The sequence below is a fragment of the Octopus bimaculoides genome, chromosome 16 (genome assembly GCF_046866305.1).
Source record: "Octopus bimaculoides isolate indiv1 chromosome 16, ASM4686630v1, whole genome shotgun sequence".
Taxonomy (NCBI): Eukaryota; Metazoa; Mollusca; class Cephalopoda; order Octopoda; family Octopodidae; genus Octopus; species Octopus bimaculoides.
This window is the reverse complement of record NC_142943.1, coordinates 7151942-7168547: the sequence shown is the minus strand read 5'-3', so window position 1 is coordinate 7168547 and position 16606 is coordinate 7151942. Positions and strand designations below refer to the sequence as shown.

The 16606-nt window shown below is 36.2% G+C and overlaps 1 protein-coding gene across 1 annotated transcript in view; it reads left to right on the top strand.

Annotated features, from left to right (window-relative positions):
* LOC106874799 (uncharacterized) overlaps positions 1-6282 on the top strand; it is a 14522-nt gene extending 8240 nt beyond the window's left edge. Inside the window, exons 2-4 of the mRNA XM_089364068.1 lie at positions 933-1072; positions 3526-3666; positions 5949-6282. Of these exons, the coding sequence (XP_089220194.1) occupies positions 1027-1072; positions 3526-3666; positions 5949-6196 (435 nt within the window). The 5' untranslated portion in view covers positions 933-1026 and the 3' untranslated portion in view covers positions 6197-6282. The remainder of the gene's footprint in view (positions 1-932; positions 1073-3525; positions 3667-5948) is intronic.
* The last annotated feature ends 10324 nt before the right edge of the window (positions 6283-16606 follow it).

Here is a 16606-nt window from a genome sequence, read left to right as displayed (position 1 = left end):
ATATATATATATATATATATATATATATAGTATATATATATATATATATACATATATATATATATATACATATATATATATATATACATATATATATATATATATGTATATATATATATATATGTATATATATATATATATATATATATATTTATGTATATATATATATACATATATATATATATATACATAAATATATATATATATATATATATATATATATACATATATATATATATACATATATATATATACATATATATATATACATATATATATATATATATATATATATATATATATATACATATATATATATATATATATATATATATATATATATACATATATATATATATATATATATATATATATATATATATATATACATATATATATATATATATATATATATATAGAGAGAGAGAGAGAGAGAGAGAGAGAGAGAGAGAGAGAGAGAGAGAGAGAGAGAGAGAGAGAGGAGAGAGAGAGAGAGAGAGGTGGGGAGAGTTTGTTTCCTACATATTTCATTTATTTTATTCGTTTTATGTGAATCATTTTTCTGAAAAGTTCACCTACTTCAACAGAATCTCTTTATTGATTCATCTGAACTGGATTTAAAACAAGGCAACAGGGAAAACAATAATAATAATAATAATAGTAATGATAATAGCAAAAATAAATAAAGAAAAACAAAAGAAACCTGAAAGCAAAACAAATCCACGCCTGCAGAACAAGAATGCACTTCAGAGACCTTATTCACATGGTGGTCAGACAGGTGTGTGGAAGCACAGGTTGGAATACTGCTCTCAACTGGATTTCTTAGTCTCTATTGACACAGTACTTGTCTGAAATGTAAATAAATTTTTTTTAAAAAAGAAGGCTAACTTGTTTCTGCTTTCCTTTCTGTCTTCTTCCCAACTCCTTGTAAGGTAAAAGCAGGATCAGCATTCTGTCAGGAGAACAATTTTCATTCAAACTCTGACCACCAACAACATCAAGAGACTCTGGCAGGTACCATCAACCATGGTTGTCGTCTTGACTTTCCTTCTTCTCATTCTGGCTTCAGCAGGTAAGACAAAGCTTCTTCTTCTTCTTCTTCTTTATTTAATAAGTGGTCTTTTGTTGCCCTACTTTGCTTTCTGCATCCTTTCTTTTCCACTAGAAGTTGATTGTTACTTACCAGGTGGTTATATAACTTTTCTGCCAAGCGACCAATCGAAAGTGTCCTCATAAGTGGTAAACAAGTCACAAAAATTGATACCAATTTACTTTGTTAGGGTCCCTGAGACATAACATTGTCCACTTGTCATGAAAGCAGCGACATGACCCTTCTGCAGGCATTCATCCATACGTGTAGTGATCCTTTTATGCAACTGTGTAAAATTCTTCAGCCAATAACCCTATACTCCACTTGGGCTGGGTTCTTTCCAATTTGCTATATTTTTTTAAACTCCAGTCTCACTAATTACATAAATTCTGACGTCCTTTTTGTCTTGCTACAATTGCAAGTTGTCTCTTCACCTGTCTTGGCCAATTTGCACTTTATGTCTCACTGGCCTGTTCCAAAAGTTCTCCCTAAAACACTTTACTTTCTTGGGCATCAGGAATCAGTTCCTGACGTTTTCTCCCTTTCTATATCCTCAAAAAAACATCTATTTTACAGAAACAATCCATTCCGTTCAAGACCTTTGTATCTAGCATCATATCTTTTCAGTTTGGCCTTTAATGCTGACACCCTTTGTGACAATTCTTCATGTACTGTTTGTTTCCCCCTTTCTTCTAACCTGTACTGCCTATTCAATTTTCTGATTATTATCTCATTCTTGAGCTCTCCTCTCATTATCCTATTCAATTGTCCCAGTTCTTTCTGTGTCTTTTCCAACTTCATTCATATTCTCTTCCTCCAGTTTGGTTCGTTCTTTTCATTCCCCTCCTTTTCTTCAACAGTCTTCCACTTGTATTCTATTATTTCAGCTACAATATTAACCACGGTTCCTCTCACTAATATCCACTATTTTAACCAAACTCAAAATGTCATTTATTTTGCTATGGCTCTCTTTACTTTTCCTCTGTCCTTATATTTGACATTTCATGGTACTTCATTGCTCTCATCACATATTTTACCTTGCAGTATTTCTAGAAACTCCTCTTCACCATTTAAGTAATGTGCAACGTTTACTGCCTCTTGTCCAACTAGATCATCTTCTCTCTTCTCTATCTTCATCAACATTCTCAGGCATATAATGATTTCCTTGTTTTTCATTGTCTTTATCTCTTACCCCTTCATTACTATTTTCTGCCGCTGTTGTTTCACACTCTTCTTGTTCATTTTAATTCTTCTCCGAATTTCACCAACCTCTAATCCTGTAATCAAAGCACTTATATGAATTTCCCTTGTTTGGTCAATCAATTGCTGGGAAGAAGCTTCAAAGACGCCCTTTTGATCTCAATATTTCTTTTCATTCATTACATGAAACCGTTTTTCAATCTTAAATCTTGTTTACTTCTCTCCCCTGCTATATTTTTGCTCTTTCTGCACTTTTGACTTGGATTCTGGTCCTGATCAATGGCTAATGATTAAATCAAGTGGTACACTTGTCATAACTCAATTGAAGTGGTCATTGTATGCCACAGTAAGGAAACACCAAATGGATTCTTCAAGCCAAGCCAATCAGGAGAACTGACTAGAGGTACATCAAAACTAAGATGTGTGTGTGGAGGGGTAGGCACCATTGCAGCATGTTGTTGGATTTACCATTTGTAGGTATATTACCAGGTCCACTTGGGTGACCCATCAAACAGAGTCCTAGTTAGTCCCCCCTCCACGAGATACAAGGGAGTGCTGAAAAGTTTCTGGATTTGGGTAAAAGAAAATACAGGAGGATCAGTTAATTATGATTTTATTCAACATATCCCACCACCCCCCTCTCAGATTCACACACTTACTGCAGCAGTCCTTCAGTTTTTCTCAGCCCAGAACTTGGAAGGTTGGGCCTCCAGCTAGGCCTTTCACAATACCCTTAAGGCCAAGAACTTTTCAGCTGCCCCTCATACCTTCTCCTCCTCCTCTGCCATGACCTTGTGGCATGAGGTCAACCAGCACAAGCCGTCGGCCCAGCTGGAGCCTCAGTGAAGAGAACAAGGTACAGAGGATCTAACTAAGAAAACCAATCAACATGGCCAAGTAGTCTGAGCTGGTGCTTCCAAATCATACAAATGACAAATTGGTCAGATAATATCCATTAGTCTCGGTTGGTCATGTTGGGGAATTCGAACAAACTGTAATGACAATTGTTTCTGGTAGGACCCTATGATGAAGGTGCCTGAGGACTTTGTCCCCAGACCCTCCCAGGAAAAGCAAGCAGAGTAGATGGATGGATGGATTACAATCAGATTTTTAATTGTGGACAATCCTTTCGTTAATTCCTTAGCAGTAGTAATAGTAGTAGCGGTTCCTCAAATCTACTGCTAGTATTTGTGTGTGTGTGCACATTGATTTGTCTATGTCTACCTACTTTACAGAATGCCGTCAAATGTGTTATAGCTGCCAATACACCATCACCTCAACCAAACAAGGTATAGAGTGTAGCGAGCATTTCAACGAAACATCAAAAATGTACAGATGTTCATTTTCTTGTCTCATAAGAACTTTGAGAAACACAGGTAAGTAAAAGTGCTTCTCATTCATTTCATCTAATATAATAAATGCGAATGTCAGTGTGTCACACTTTTTCAACTTTACTCCTAGAGGCTGCAGCTCAACATATCATACCATTTTGGAATCAGGCCAGATTTCCACCTTTTAATGGTATGGAAACTAAGAAGAGAGAAGGAGAGGGAGAAAGCAAGAAAGGAATAGATATACTATGGGGAGGAGAGAGAGGGAGGAGAGAAAGCTGTAGAGGGAGAAAGAAAAAAAGAGACGGAATGAAATAGAGAGGGTCAGTGTGAGGGGGAGGAAAGAGGGGAAAATACAAGGTACAGAATAGGAGGAGGATAAGAAGATGACTGAGTGTGGTTGTATGTGTGTATGTCTGTGCGCATGCACGCGTGTGTGTGTGTGTGTGTGTGCGTGTTAGTTTATGCTTGCATATGTATGTGTCTGTGTTTATATCTGTGTATATGTTTGCATATGTTTGTATGTGTTTCTGTGTGTGTGTGTATATGTGTGCAATACTTAAGTCTGTCTCCCCCAACAGAGAAAGTGTTTACACTGCACGGTTTGACTCACGATGGCGACCTCCTTATTGATTGAAATCCCATTTCTTTCTATGGACACAGTTTGGCTAAACATCACCAACTTAGATCATTGTTTAATGACAACAGCCACATTAGGGAAACTCCTTGAGAAGATCAAAGACTTTGATGTTGAGGATTAGCTTATCCAGGACAATCTGCAAACTGATTTGTCTGTCTATCAGTTATCACCAGGTGTTGACTTAGGAAATTGCTGGAATATGTTGGTGCATAGTGTCATAGGAAGGAGAGCTGTCTTTGGTAGCAAATTCCTTTTCTTATGGATTCTATGACAAAGGTGGAAGGGAGGGAGAGGAATACTGGGATTAGGGGGCAATGAAGGGAGAGGAAGAGGGGGTTGGGGAGAGAAGACAGTGGAAGAGAGGGAAGTGTTCCAGGGAGTGAGTAGTATTGGGAAGAGTGATAGAGAGGTGGGGGATGGAGGGACACAGGTATTTTGGTGTGAGAGAGTTGCTTTGAGGAGGAGGTGATGGTAAAAGGAGGGTGGAGAGGGGCAGCGTTGGCAAGCAGATGGGTGGGGGTGGGGGTGGGAGTGAAGTAAAGAATGTTTGAACTGAACAGTGTTTGATCTGGAGCTTCTATCAGAGCCTAACCCCTCCCACCTCTCCATATGTCTTTATTCTCAAGATACCATTGTTTGGTAGCCGAATGTATGCCAGGGTCTATCCCAACTTTCATGATGCTAACCTGTATACATATCAGCATGCATACACAAGACCTCCCACCAGCAACAGCATGTATACAAAAGAGCTCTCATCAGCAACAGTGCATATACACAAGAGCTCCCACCAGTGACAACACATATACACAAGTGCTCTCACCAACAAAAGAGTTATCAGTATATCTATATAGTGTAAATATGTAATGCAAACATGTTTGCAAACCCTGCACTATTTCACATGGGACTTCAGATCCTCCAAAGTTATTTTGGTGTACAAGTTGCTCCAGGTTGTTTGAATTTTAATCTCACAAGAGGCACATCTGAACATGCCATTTGTTCTGACGTGTACAACCCCCTTAGTCCCTCCACCCTATTTTCTGCTGCTTAATCCCCATCCTCCCTTTTCTTTTTTTTATTCCTTGGCAAAGTAATTAGTGGGACGATTTGATCTTTTATACTTTCAATGTTTTTTCTTTCTTCCTGTAAAAATATCCTAATACTAGCTGTTGGACCCGGCGTTGCTTGCGTTTTCCATGTTGAAGTTAAGCCCACCTCTGATCTTGTACTGAAATCATCTATGTTCCCCGTGCGAAGTGTTACCCATCAATTTTGTTGAAATTTTACATGTGAAAAAATAACATCGTTATGAGAATTTCCATTCAAACACCCGATTAAGCTCACAAAAATCGATGCCAACTGAGCATTGAATTTTCGAACGATTCACACACACAGACAGACACCATTACACATTTATGTATATAGATATACCTTCACAAGGCTAAGAAAGTATCAATTTGTATGCCAAAAAACATGGCAAACACACAAAACTTATTGCAAACAAGAGTTATACACATTAGCTTTCTCTCTTAATCTTAGACTCTAGCACAAGACTCTTGCACAAGATGCCACACAGTGGCAGCTAAATCTAATAACTACATGGCACTAAAATAAACTTAACCATGCAGTTATACCTTAATCTTTTGCATAGCCATACCTACACCTAAATATTTTCTTTTCTTTTCTCTAGCGACTCAAGAAATAACGTCAGCCTTCCGTGGCTGCGCTGCACCTGAATCGAGTGGATGTCTTGATATCAACGGTGTGACACGATGTTCTTACACATGCAATAAAGATTTATGCAACACCATGAGTATTGACAAACTTGAAGAGAAATATGGTTTGAAGAATGGAACAAATGTAATATATGGCAATAATTTCATAATAGTTATTACTTTTCTTATACTGAACTGTATCAGCCTTCTAAAACTATCTTAGTTCTTAACTCTCGGGTTACCATATTTCTCTTGAATACATTATTATTTTCTAAAAGAATTGAAATAAAGGTAAAGATTTAAGTGAAATAACTTTGTTGTTATTAGTCTGGTGTTTGGGACATAACATGAAATCTTTTGAATTTAGGTCCCTCTAACCCATTAGCACTTAAACTGGTCCAAATATTCTACTTATGTTCAAACCATCCAGATCTGGCCTCTCACACCTACCCTACAATGTCCTTGTAAGAAATAAACAATCACAACATTGAAATCTCAAAACTCCAAGATTACTTAAAAATAATCTGAATGCTAGTGTTAAAAGAAGTTAGTAACCTAGCAGCAGGACAGTTTCAAGCATGCTGTGGTCAGAAGGCTTAATAACATGCAAGGACGCTGCTAAATTCACTTTAAATTTATCTCATGAAGTGTCAAAATTTCCATTACACAACTGTGACTTGGTCAGTTTAGTGACACAGTTTTCGCAGTTCATTATCATTTCATTAATATTTAGCAGAGTGGAGGCGCAATGGCCCAGTGGTTAGGGCAGCGGACTCGTGGTCATAGGATCGCGGTTTCGATTCCTAGACTGGGCGTTGTGAGTGTTTATTGAGCGAAAACACCTAAAGCTCCACGAGGCTCCGGCAGGAGATGGTGGCGAACCCTGCTGTACTCTTTCACCACAACTTTCTCTCACTCTTACTTCCTGTTTCTGTTGTGCCTGTAATTCAAAGGGTCAGCCTTGTCACTCTGTGTCACGCTGAATATCCCCGAGAACTACGTTAAGGGTACACGTGTCTGTGGAGTGCTCAGCCACTTGCACGTTAATTTCACGAGCAGGCTGTTCTGTTGATCGGATCAACTGGAACCCTCAACGTCGTAAGCAACGGAGTGCCAAAAGGAAAAGAAAAATATTTAGCATCTGTTTTCCATGCTGACATAGGTTGGTAGGTTTGACAGGAGCTGGTAAGCCAGAGAGTTGCACCAGTGTATGACTCATGCACACTGATGTAGCACATACCAGTGCAGTTGTCTCTTGCACACCACATCTGATGCCTCTTCTGTCCCACTTTCCTCCCAAGATGCTTACACTCTGTCATACATGCACACTGACATTGCACATCCAGCAAAGCATTGTATGACAAAAATCTTAGCACTTCATCGAATAAGTTTAACCCTTTTGTTGCCATGTTTCTATCAAAATATACTCCCTTTCATTTAATTAATTTTAGTAAAACAACTTTGTCGTTATCAACCTGGTGTTTGGATCATAAATTTACAAGAAATTTTGACAGAAGGTTTTAATTTAGCTTTCTTTAAAGCAGAAAGTTTGTATCATAGAACCATTGGCTGTTTCATGCAGGTTGGCATCAAAAGAATCAAACCATTTGATTCAATAGAATCAGGAGGCAAGGAAAAACTTTGTATATTTGGAAATATTGAAGTGTAACCTAATAAGACAATATAAGAGAAAATTTTTTGAAATACAGGGGGAAAAGAATATACTATATCTGATGTAGAATATACTATACCTGGTGAAGTATTTAATCAAATAATTTTGTCAATATCAAACTGATGTTGGAGGCATAAATTAGCACAAAATTTTGATGGAAGGTTTTAATTTAGATCAAAGGTTCTAAACCCATTTGGCTAAACGCCCCTTTTTTACCCTTGGAGTCACAAATGGCCCCCTTACAAAACATTTTTATATTTCAATATACTATTTATTTTGATATCAGCAAATAATGATTAAAAAATAAAGGATGTCATTTTACATATGTGCTTGTATGCAGTTGGGAGCACTTACAGATACTCATATCGATTGTATGCCTACAAATGCACTAACTGAAATGCAAAAAAAACAAAAACCCAAATAATAAAAAGTCTTATGAATGAAAGTTTGGCAACTGTGTTTATTTCCACGGTAATCTTCAAGTTTAGGGTGGTAAACAAAGTAAATAAAAATATACAAGGGAAATAACTTAACGTCTTACTAGTATTATCCATACTACTCTGAAATGTGTTTTTTTTTTTTTAGCTGTTTATATATAAATCACACATGTCATTGAATATCATAGTACCAGGCTGAGAGATCAAAAATGCCTCGTGGAAGACCGGTTGCACAACAACTTATTATTCCTCAAAATGAAATCGTCACTCGTCAATTAATTTTAGAAGAATATTGGAATATTAGTGAGATATGCAGCAGTTCAAAACACAAAATGTTGGAATGGTGTGCGCGCCGTCGGCTTATTAGGAATGAGTTTACCTGCGAGGATTGCTTAGTACCATGCGGACTTGTTAAAAATAAAAAAACAAAAAAAAACACGTGTTATTTATTTATAAACAGCTAAAAAAAAAAAACACATTTCAGAGTAGTATGGATAATACTAATAAGACGTTAAGTTATTTCCCTTGTATATTTTTATTTACTTTTTTACCACCCTAAACTTGAAGATTACGCAGATGAGTAACAAGTTGTAGAGGACGGTATTTGACGAAAAAATTACAGATATTTAAAAACTCTTTTTAACCATAAATTAGAAAATTACTATTTTTAAATCTCACAACATGAGATTTTAATCAATAATAAACTTTCGTTGTGGCGAACGGTATCAACTTTAAGGTTGTACCCCGAGATTCCTCTCCATCATTACAATTAAAATTATTTAGTGTTTTTAGCTGAGGTTCAATTTGCTATAAATAACAGCCAAATCTCCCTCATACTAAGCTCTTGGTAGAATTAAGGAAAGGGAAAATGCTTCGTTTGTGTCCGTAGAATTTATCAAATTAGAATACGCAAATTTAATATAAAAATATATTTTCTGAAATTGCAAATTATTTAAAATAGAGAGAATTTAGCAAAATAGAAAACAAATGAAGTTTGAAGTTAAGTTTAAAAATAAACGTGATACTTATTTATGCTCCGTAGACACTTATACTCTGTAAGGTTTCAAACGCATGGATATAGGTGTCGAATTTGTTCCAATTACTTTCCGACGATTTCTAGGAGTGAATTTTTTTTAGTATAAATTCAGTGATGTTTATAGCAGAGAGAGAGAGTAGAAGGATTTCTTGGGGGGTTTTAACTGCTGTTTCTAGGACGATTTCTAGGAGTGAATTATTATTAGTATAAATTCATTTGTTTAAATTCTACGGAAACAACCGAAGGTGGACGAGTGATCGATAGATAGATACATAGAGAGAGAGAGATAGACAGACAGACAGACAGCTCCGGCCAGTCGGCAGCCAAAGAATCAACTCAAACCAGCAGTAACGTTCCTTGTTAGATTTTTCTACTTTCACTTCTGACAGCTAATACCATGACAGTGCCCTTGCGGCACCATGACAGTGCCGCCCTTGCTCCTCTTCATGATTATGATTAAAATTAATTTTGGCAAAACTACAGATTTCTACCCCCGACTTAGGATTATCATAACTTTCAGAAAAATGGATATTTTTTAATGAAATTTTCTATGGACATGTTATATTATGCAGATTCCGAATATACAAAGTTTTTTGGGGAAAGTATTTTTGGAGGGGTGTGATGGGGACTTTCGGAAAATTCATCGGAACCCACTTGTATTGGTCTTAACTTTCAAGAAAATGGTTAGTTTTTTAACGAAATTCTCTACAAATATACCTCGAACTATATAGATTCCGAAGAGATAGGAATTGGTGGGGGGACAATGGGGGTTATTTTTGAGAACCGTTTCCCACTCGGGGGTGTTTTGGAAACAAGTCGTCCATAATTGTTTCATTTTCTCTGTTTTGTACGTTTGTGCATCCGTAGATTTCTACTGAAGCAACAAACAGGCAATGAAAGCAAATGAAGCCCTCACCTGAAAACTCGCTCTGCTAAAAATAACAGCTAAAGATCTGGTACACAGAAATATACTATTAAGATGACTTACCTGTTGCATACGATTTTTTTCACTTGAAGTAAATTCCCAGGTAAACGTTTCTAACAGAAAGGCAGCAGACCCCAGAAGCAAAAAGATGGAATATATACGCGCAGTTAAATATAGAAGTATAACATATATAAAGTATAATTTGTTACATAATCTCTATAGTAAACATGATATTGAGTGAAATAATTCCCCGTTTGAACTTTTTTAAAATTACATGTGTGTTTGTGTGGAAATCTACGGATGCACAAAGTCACAAAACAGAGAAAATGAAACAAATATGGACTTGTTCTAAAACAACCCCGAGTGGGACACGGTTCTCAAAAATGACCCCCAATTATTCCCCCCCCCCAATTCCTATGTCCTTGGAATCTACATAGTCAAAGGTGTTTTTATACAGAATGCCATTAAAAAATATCCATTTTCTTGAAAGTTAAGAGGAATTGAAGTGGACTCCGATGAATTTTCGGAAATTCCTCACCACACCCCCTCCTAAAACACTTCTCCTCAAAAACTTTGTATATTCGGAATCTACATGATATAACACATATTCGTAGAAAATTTCCTTTAAAAAATATTCAATTTTTCTGAAAGTTATGATCATCCAAAGTCAGTGGGGCACGACTATTTTTAGATTTTGCTTTTGGGGTTTCACTTTAGCGACACCAGTTACACCTGATACCAGAACATGCTTGATGTCTTGATTGATGTCGCTAAAGTAGAAAAAGTTTTGAAAACATTTGAAACACGTTTTACCTTCAAATTAAATTCACCGAGGTTGAGGGGGGGGGGTCTTCCAGCGCCCCTCTAGAGCCCCATTAATCTCTTAACGCCCCCACCCGTGCCCCTTTAGCTAAGGTAAATAGTGTCAGGGCAAGCATTACAACTGCACCCCCGCCACCCAACTTTTTTTTCAATGGCTTAATTAGAAAATGATCTTGGCCGAAATTGTGCCCCCTGCTTAAAGTAGTGTCCAGGGCATGTACCCTGCTTGTTGTACCCCAGCTGATAGTGTTATCCTTCTTAGTGGTAATGATGCTGTTGTATCACTGCTGATTGTTAACCCATTAATAAGCAAAGACAGCCATATTTTTGCTAGTGTTAACCCTTTGAATGACAATAATGACGCTGTTATCCTATTACTAGTGTTAACCCTTTCATAACAGTGACAAGCCTTGTGAGTGGATTTGGTAAAAGAAACCTATCATATTTGTGTGTGAGGAAGATGCGAAGGGGAAAATATTACCTTGCTTGGAAATAGGTGAAGATTGGTGACAGGAAGAGCATCCGACCATCGGAAATCTGTTTCGATGAATTGTGTTTGATCCATGCAATCATGGAAAAGCAAATGTTAAAAATGATAATTGCTCCATCCTCATTGTCGAAACTGTCAAAGATCTATATACTTTGTGTAGAGTTCTTTGGGCGGCATCTGTCCGTCTTGTAGAGAGAGAAGTAGAGGAGGATGTGGAGAAGGAAACTGAAGAGAAACTCCTGAAATGACTGTGAAGTCCATTGTTCAGTCAATTCTATTACACAAAAAGTGGTGCTTCTTCCGTAGATGCTACAAGTGTTCTATAAAAAGACATAACTTCCCCGCCTTGTAAACCTCATTCATCTAGGTCTTACAAAGGTTTTTGTCCTCGGCTTAATGCTCATGACATTTGTTGTTCCTATAAAGTCCTGTTGTCTGTGATTGCTTCACAAAGAACAGGGGTCAATGTCAATCGCTTTCAAGTCACATTCACACACAACTTCATATCACAAGTGCAGGGGCTTTTTGATCTCTCACCACAGATCCCAAGTGATCAACACAGCAGATCTTTTCTGTGAATGACATCTCTTAGCCATGGAGTTTCATGCTTGTCCTGTTAAACAAGCTACTGTTTCAGACGTTTTCAAAACAGACAACTCCTATGAAACATACAAAAGCTTATGTTTCCTGCAAAGAACAGGTTTCCCATCACTTGCTGCCATATTCAAGTGGAAAACCAGGTGTTAAACAACTCGACCGTGCCAGGTATTCAGCATTGTTTATTCTCCTCTACTAAAGAAGTTTACTACATAGCTATAGGCATGGCTCAATAACTGATTAACTATACAATGTATCGTGGAGGTACAATGGCCCAGTGGTTAGGGCAGCGGACTTGCAGTCATAGGATCGCAGTTTCGATTCCCAGACTGGGCATTGTGAGTGTTTATTGAGCGAAAACACCTAAAGCTCCACAAGGCTCCGGCAGGGGATGGTGGCGAACCCTTCTGTACTCTTTCATCACAACTTTCTCTCACTCTTACTTCCTGTTTCTGTTGTGCCTGTAATTCAAAGGGTCAGCCTTGTCGCACTGTGTCACGCTGAATATCCCCGAGAACTACGTTAAGGGTACATGTGTCTGTGGAGTGCTCAGCCACTTGCATGTTAATTTCACGAGCAGGCTGTTCCGTTGATCGGATCAACTGGAACCCTTGACATCGTAAGCAACGGAGTGCCAACAACAACAATTGCTAACAGTGAGTTGTACAAAAACAACTTATTGAAATGCATTTTAAGTCCAATATAGAGAAAAAGTGTGTAACTTACAATGCCAATAAATTATTTTGTTCTCTACATTAACCACTTGTTGCTTAAAACTTACAAACTTCATACACTCAGATCCTGGATTGCATTGATACATGCACGCACAGGCATGCATGGTTAGAAAGGAAACTTGTGAAGCACACAGCCATGCCTACAGTGTAATGAAAGTGTTACAATCATATTGAATTTGTGATGGCCAAGAAATTGTAGCAGAACAGTTGAAGCAAAATATAAAAGAGCAGCTGCAGGCAGACAGACAGCAAAATAGAATAATTCTTAGAGATTTGTCTTAGATTTAGAAAAATATTTATACCAAAAGTTTAAAAAAAAGAAACCACAAATAGCATTTTATATTTGACCATCGATGGAAATATTAAGAAAATATTAAAAAAAAAATTTAAAAAAAGATAAAGACAAAATTAATTAAGATATGTTTAATGAATGAATAGACAGACAATTAAAGATTGTTTGTATTCCAAACAAAGACATTTTTTTTTAAATATCTTTTTTTTTATTTGAGTTGTTCTTTATTATGAATTGTATTTATTACAATATATTTATTTTCAAATTTTTTTTTTTTTTTAATATATATATTTGTTCCAACACTGCCTCAAAGATGGTGTGTAGAGACAGCAGAAACACCACACAACTGATTTTATATATTTATATATGTATATATATATATATATATATATATATATATATATATGAGGAGGCAGGGGAAGGGGGTCACTTCAGAGCCCCCTTTCTCTCATATACACACACACTATTTTATATGTATATATATTTTGTATATGTATATATATAAAACAAGCCGGTAGAAATAACCACTACTTCAGTTGTGTAGCAAACATTATTAGGAGTTCATTTGCGTCAATGCAAATATTTAGAGTTATCACAGATTTATGACAATGCAGAACTGAAGTTAATGATTGTGAGAAGAGAAAGAAAAGAGAATAAAAAGAGAGAGAGAGAGTTGGGAAGAAGAGAGGGAGAGAGAAAAAAGAGAAGGAAAGACAACATAATGATTTGGAGCCACTGATTTGGAATTCATCTTTTAGAGAAACCAGAGGAGAGAGAAAAAAACACACACACAAAATAATAATAATAGTATTGGATCTTGGCACAAGGCCAGTAATTTCAGAAAAAGGGGTTAAATCAATTACATCAACCCCAGTACTCAACTGGTACATATTTTATCGACCCTGAAAGGTTGAAAGGCAAAGTTGGCCTTGTTGGAATTTGAACTCAGAATGTAAAGACAGACGAAATGCAACTAAGCATTTTGCCCAGCGTGCTAACGATTCTGCCAGCTCGCTGCCTTAATAATAATAATAATAATAATAATACCAGACAAGATTGGAGGCTTGCATTAAATTCCTTATATTAAATTCCTTACATTAAATATCACAAAGTTTGAAAATCTTAGAACATAGTAATAATGATTTCAAATTTTTGCCACAAGGGCAGCTTGGCGGAGGGGATTAAGTCAATAACATTGACCCCAGTGTTTCACTGGTACTTAATTTATTGACCCTGAAAGGATGAAAGGCAAAGTCGACCTTGGCAGAATTTGAACTCAGAATGTAGCGACGAGCGAAATACTGCAAAGCATTCTGTCCAGAGTGCTACCGATTCTGCCAGCCTGCCATTTTCAAATGATAATAATTACATTGAGTTGTCATAAATTTGTAACTTTATTCTTCTACAACTTTTGTTTATCAGTTTTGAAGTTTGAATAAATTCAATGTCTTTCCAGACATATGACGATAGAATGCCAAGCAGGAAATGAAAGGAACAAATTTATCCAACAGCCCAATTGTAGTAACTAGCGGTTAAAAAAAAAAAAACTAAGATACAATACAAACAGTAATTAAACAGCACCTCAACTACCCTCTTCTCTTCTCTCCCGACTCCTACATTAAATTTGTGAAATGTGATAGATTTTTGCGTTGGTCCCTCTTTGCGGCCTAACTGAGGCAACGTTTTACTAAGTATTATTAGTAGTAAAATTTAGCTTCAAGATTAAACTTTAGAAATAATAAACTTTCCACAGAGGAGTGGGGTGAGGTGACAATTAGTAATTTATTGGAAAAACAGAATATAACAAAAACTCAACAAAAACAAAACAAATATTGCTCCCTCACCACCACCACCGCCGCCGCCCTCACTTTATTCCTAAATGCAAGACTATGTTTTATCAGAGAAGTATACAGGATGATATCCTATCCCCGTGACATATTACAGCTAATTTTGAATGATCCTAGGATGAACAGCTAATTCAATACTGATTTTGAAATTGGTGTATAATAAAGCAGAGGGACAACGATGCTAAATATAGTAAATATTGGTGTTTAAACCCAGTGCCCTACAAATCAATATATAAAGTAGAAGGATAATGGGTTAAATATAGATGTTTAACCCTTTTAGTCTGTTATATCGCCTGCTATCCTTCTTTATTAGGGAATTAGTTCACAAGAATATATAACCGAGGGAGGAGAGAGAGAGAAAATATATATCCAGTAGCAGGAGCATTTCCACTATGATGACATCAGCTAGCCAATTACTGTGGACGAGCTTTGCATAACATTTTACAAACTTTTTACCCAAATCTTATTTAACTACACATATATATATATATATATATATATATATATGTATGTATGTATGTATATATAATATATGTGTGTTTATACGTATGAAGGGGATGAAACAGCTATTGTCTTCTAGAAGACAAAAGATTATGTTTTCTACACAGAAGATAATAATTGAGAAAAAAAAAAAAGAAGCTTGTCTCTCAGTTTCTAGCAAACTAAAAAAAAACAATATTGGAAATCAAATCTAATCAAATGTAATAGAAAAACTTCAAAGAGCTGGAATGGCTACCAACAATTTGTTCCAAAGACAATCTCACATGAAAGCAAGGGAGGAAAAAAAAAAAATAAAAGATCAATTTATAGAATAGATTCATTTTAATTAAATTTCATAAACTAAAAAAAAAAAAAAAAAAAAATATTAAAAGCTTCCATAGAAATGTTTAGAATTTTTATGTTATCTAAATTTTTTTCCTCATTTTTTTTTTTGTTGTTGACTCCTAATAACTTTTAAAATCACTTCAACGATTAACAAAGATTAAATTACTCATGGGGTGGGTGGGGAATAAGTAAACCAATAATTTTAGTTTCCAAACTTTGAAGTTACTGAGTCAGCACAGGATCAAGAGAGACAGAGATAGTGAGAAGCAGGGGGGGGGGGGGAGAAAGGAAAGGCTAATATATAATAAAAGAGGGCGGGGAGAACTTCACCAATGTTGAAGTATATATATATATATATATAAAGCATGTACCATTAATAGAGTGAGCCGGAACAGAGACTAAGTCAAACTAGTCTGTAGGTGGGAGTACAAGAAACAACGACAAACAGCCAAGTTATTAGGCAAGTTCTTCTCAGTGGAATGAATGAATGACTAAGTCCACCTGAACTTTGAAGTATTGGTTTTGTGCCTCTTTAACAGATTATTCTAGGTCTAGGTTGGTGTCAGATGAAGACGAGAAGACCAGTAGCAACGAAGAATGTATATACTGGGAGACAGAGGTAAAGAAAGAGATAGAGACAGACAGACAGACAGAGTGACTACCTTTTGTGTAAATGGGAAAGGAAAACACCTACTCCACCACACCTGTCCCAGACTCCTAAATCACTGAAAGATGGTAAAGATTCTGAAACAAGCCGACAGCTACATAACGTTTAATGTGGTCCTTGGCTGATGTCTGGCTCAGCAACTGAAAAGAAATGTCCTTTTTAGTATCCAAATCATGTTAACAAAAAGAAAGAAAGAAAAAAAAAAGATGAACCATTCCTTCTTATTGTTGTTGGTTTTTTTTTTTTCGCCGTCAGCAATAATTTTATCATCAAACTGAAAGCTCAATTA